General features: G+C 41.7%; 1 protein-coding gene across 1 annotated transcript in view; it reads right to left on the bottom strand.

The window, feature by feature from the left end:
- Positions 1 to 6: 6 nt before the first annotated feature.
- The window catches only part of MRS2 (MRS2 magnesium transporter), a gene marked incomplete at its 3' end in the record, with an annotated part of 12,456 nt that continues 7,996 nt past the window's right edge, over positions 7 to 4,466 (bottom strand). The window contains exons 8-11 of the mRNA XM_009326560.1: positions 3,401 to 3,553; positions 2,156 to 2,273; positions 1,227 to 1,340; positions 7 to 99 (exon numbers count right to left, since the gene is read on the bottom strand). Of these exons, the coding sequence (XP_009324835.1) occupies positions 7 to 99; positions 1,227 to 1,340; positions 2,156 to 2,273; positions 3,401 to 3,553 (478 nt within the window). The remainder of the gene's footprint in view (positions 100 to 1,226; positions 1,341 to 2,155; positions 2,274 to 3,400; positions 3,554 to 4,466) is intronic.

Genomic DNA, 4,466 nt, shown 5'->3' with positions numbered 1-4,466 from the left:
TAGTGTGCTTCTGCTCAGCCCAAATGTTTCTGCTTTAAGGTTGTTTCTTATCTCTACTCTTCCAGCTGCTGGCTGTGATTTTTTCAAAACTGCAGGAACCTAGGCAAGATACAAAATAGCCTGTGGTTACATGAGAAGCTGCTCTATATATGCAGCAGAAGGAAATAAAGCTTCACAGAGGCTTGAACCCTGATTTTTCTCCTCTTATTTTCAGAACACTGTCTCTGGCTTCTCCCTCCCTAATCCCTTTCAGTACATTTCTCCAAGCCAGAGTCAGTATGTGCCAGAGCTGGTTTTGAGCAACATTTGAGGATAATCCAGTTAGTAGTAGCCATAGTCAACAATCCACAACAAACTACTTCCATCTGCCTCTTAGTGGCAAGGGAGGGGAGGGAAAAAGGGGAGTTCATCTGGGTCTCCCTTTCTTTTTGTCACTTGTAGCAACTTAACTTTTGAATCCACTGGTAATTCCATGTTATAAATATTAGAGTGCAGAATAGAGGTAGACAAGACAGTCCCACAAGCTTTGGCAGGAAAGGGTAGTCAACAGGGAAAATGACCCACACAAAATCTTGCTAATCTGAAGACAGTCTCCTTGGAAATCTTCATACAGCTTGGTACAACAGGGCTCTACAATGCCATGAGCATCAATGGCAAAGGCAGCTGGTGTGCACGTGAAAAGCTATTACAAACTTCGGATTGGGAGTCAGGACATGACAACCGTGGCATCATTCTCCAGAGAGATTTTACAGCTGGTACCTGTCCACATCGTCCTTTTATCTTCACCTTCTCTTTTACAAGACAGGGACTACAGATCCAGAGGTAGTATGTGGGTGGGAGGAGGCAGCCAGCATCTATTATGTCCCTCACTGTGAACAGACTGCTGCGGCAGCAGTGAAGGCAAATTAGGGCTGCTTCTACCATTAGCCTCAGCCTCCCTTGGGCTGCCAGGGGAAAGTAAATACAGCACGTCTCAAGGAACAGCCTGCAGCTTCACTTCTGGCAACAGTGAGCAGTATCTTACTGCTCAAGTGTATCTTTGCCAGTGCTGGGGCTTCCCACCTCGTTCAATCCAGCTAGGAAGAACCTCCTTCTTTGTCAAGGAGACACTGAGCTGAATTCCCCCATGCTCTGTGGCCCACCCCTCTACAATGGCTTATTTCCTGCTTTAGAAGTGGACCGTACACGCAGAGTCTGAAGGGGAAACCCTAGCCAGCCATACGTACGTGAGGAGGTAGTGGAGGTTCTAGGTGCCGCCCGAGGAAGGAAAGCAAGCGTCGCCATATCAGACCACTTCCCAGAAACATAATCCCTGTCACCAGCCAAAATATTCTGGGGTCCTACTGACAGAACGTTCCCATTAGTCATGCAACTCTCTCTTCAGAAAAGGGATTATCCAAAGATAATCTCTCACACCCCACCAGTGTTCTCCTCCTTTCTGGGAGGAAGTGGTAAACTCTCTACCATCAACAGCCAAGCCCTACCTTGGGAAAAGGGCTGTTTCATAGCAAAACATTTTATTTAGGAATCACCCTAGTGTATTCTGTTACTGTCCCATGCAGTTTTCCTTCCTTCGTTGGGAAGTTTGGAAATTCAACCCTTCTATTTAATGGATTGAAAAGAGATGAAGTCTTTGTTTTGTTTTGTTTTTTTTTTTTTGTTTTAAACATAGCATGTGCAATTGTAAATTTGTACCCCTCAGTCTGTACCCCCCCCAATCTAGGTATAAACATGTAACTGGCAGTAGAGTATTTCCTCTGGTGTGCTGGAAGTGCCCTGGCTGCTTGCCAGATACCCTTGTACCTGGAAGACAAAGCTTTTCAGGTCTTTTCAGAAGAACAGATGATCATTAAAGAAACCTTAATACTGCATTTTAGACAGTCCTTATACAACCATAGATTTGTCTTCCCATTTCTCTTCCATGGACATTACACAGAAAAAAGGCTGCAATACTGTGCAGTTAGCCATACAGTAATTGGCTTACAAAAAAGTGACTGCATGAACACATGAATCACTGGACTAAATTATATTCACACTCTAATATCAATCTGGAGCGTTACCTATGGAAAGAATGAAGTTGTACTGAATATAAAATGCACGGTAAGAGTAGGGTGCATGTTTTATGCCACTGATAAAAGCAGCACTCGTTCCTTACCTCTTCAAGAGATGACTCCAAGTTCATACCGAATGCAACTCCTATGAGTCCAAAGAGAGAGAGAGAGAAAGTCCCCATAGTCAGCTGCAAGTTCAGTCTCATCATCACATTACGGTGGCTAAAGAAGGGAGAAACATCTGTAAGGGGAACCCAAAAATTGATTTGCTGCCTAAATTCTCAAATTCCATACAGCATGCAATAAAACCAAATAGTGAAAGAGAGGAAGTCATGCTGGAATTAGGCAACCCGGTGACAAAGCTCATGAAACAACAGTATAAAAGAGGCTATCATTTTGAAATTGCTGCATCAGGATACCTCTAAGGCAGCAGGTTCTGCTTAATCATCAGCAGACTTTCCAGCATCGCTCACTTCTTAGAGGTGTATACACACAGAGTAACAGTAAATTTCCATGGAAATCTGTGTTCTCTCACCACTAACTGGCTGGAATTTATATGTCCGTCTTCACAAGAAACAAAAATTTACTGTTACCTTGCAAATGAATATACTTACAAAGAAGTAGAGTCGGTAAATGCTGCAGACTATAAACTTGAGCCTGTTTTGGAGAATTCCATATTCAAGTCTTCCCCAAAAGGATTTTTGTGGTTTCCTGATGCAGCATCTGCCAATTGCTTCTACAGATAACTCCCCAGTAAAGAGGAGAAAATATATTAAACACTGACCTCAAAGACAGAGTGGCATGTGCTTGCAAATGCAAGCTACAATTATTTTTCAGTGAGAAAGCTGACTAGCAGTGAAAACTGTAGCATACAGAGAGAAAATACTCACTCCAAAGTTACTCATTCTTGTATCACTCCATAAAGTGATAATGCAACTTGTACTGAACACCTGAGTAGCCTAGCCAGACTCTTAAATAAGTCAGTTTTGCTGAATTAAGAGTAAACTTTCCTGAGTAGAATTTTATTTTGCTCCTAAATTTGCAGACATTTCCTTTAGTGAATAGCTCCCCAGAAGGATCTAGGAGAAGCTTGGTTTCTCCTGCTAGGGAAAACTGATGCCTAGCTAGAGAGGTTTTTACACATACTAATTGGGCTGTCTTGTTGCTTTGCTTTATCCAGTTCACTGACAAGAAAAGAGCAATGCAGCTTCTTGTGCTGTGACTGCAAGTCCATTCAAACCCTCATGAAGATGGAATTCCCCAACTTTCCTTGTGGGCAGCTTTGAGAAAGACTAGGCAGCATTAAATTCTGCTCAGCTTTTGGCAGTCCAACAGATAGGGTAGCTAACCTGTCCAGGTTGATAAAGATTATGCTTTCCGAGTCGTCAATCAGTACCCTGAGTTCACGAGCTTCATTTGCAAGATCTTCTGCTTGTCTGTAATAGTTCTCCAGCAGCAGCTCCATTTCCTCTGCATGGTCAATCCCAGATGTACTCTCCTCACTGTAAGCAACAATTCATATTTTTCTGGTTAGCTACATGTTATATGGAAGTGTATTATTGATGTGTTAAGACAAGGCACATGAGAGTTGTGGGGAACAGCCAACAACAACAGTGCTGTTAGACACTAGATCTCAAAATCCAATCTTTTCAGTGAGGAACTTCCATCAATACCAACAGCTTAAAATAAAAGGCATATTTTTATATCTATCAGCTGATCAGCAGAGGCAGTCAATTATTTTGAGTAGAGCAGTTAGCATTTGATGTGCTCAAGGCATGCACAACACCACAAATCTTACTTTTTCAGATACTAAAAAGTAGTAAAGTTATATAAATTTTGTATTATTTATAAAGCTTATATTATTATAAATGTTTATATTAAGTTATTATAAAGTGCTGACAATTTTGAAAGGAGATGCTTAATTTCTTGGTGCCCTCAAGTGGTGGAAGCTGGTAACAGTGCAGTCAAAAACTCCCAAGAATAAAACATAACCAAAAGTCAACACACAAACAATTACACTGCGAGGGAGGTGTTTTAGGTGTATATAAAAATAGTTCAGTTGTAAGGTGTTTCAGCTATACACAGTAATTACTGCAAAACGTTTTGGGAGCATGAAGCAGCTGAAGAGTGAGCATCAAATGGAAGATGCTGCTCTCCTAAGTGAACTCTGTCTGAAGAGCTTTCATCTTTACTTCATGGTCGACTGATGGTGCAGCAGCCTTCTCTGGAACAGGTATGTATATTTCTGGCATTGTACTGGATTGTTCACTGTGTAGATGAAAGCTGAGGCACTTGAGATCCACAAGAGCTTGGAAACTAGCAGCAAAGCCAGGAAGATTATTTTTTTCTTCTGTGGTATGACCTTATTTCTCTAGAGACTACACTTTTTAAAGAATCTCCTCCTGGCATTGCTGA

This window comes from Pygoscelis adeliae, unplaced genomic scaffold (genome assembly GCF_000699105.1).
Source record: "Pygoscelis adeliae isolate BGI_AS28 unplaced genomic scaffold, ASM69910v1 Scaffold186, whole genome shotgun sequence".
NCBI lineage: Eukaryota > Metazoa > Chordata > Aves > Sphenisciformes > Spheniscidae > Pygoscelis > Pygoscelis adeliae.
The sequence above is the reverse complement of the archived record's forward strand: the minus strand, read 5'-3'. Positions and strand labels throughout refer to the sequence as shown.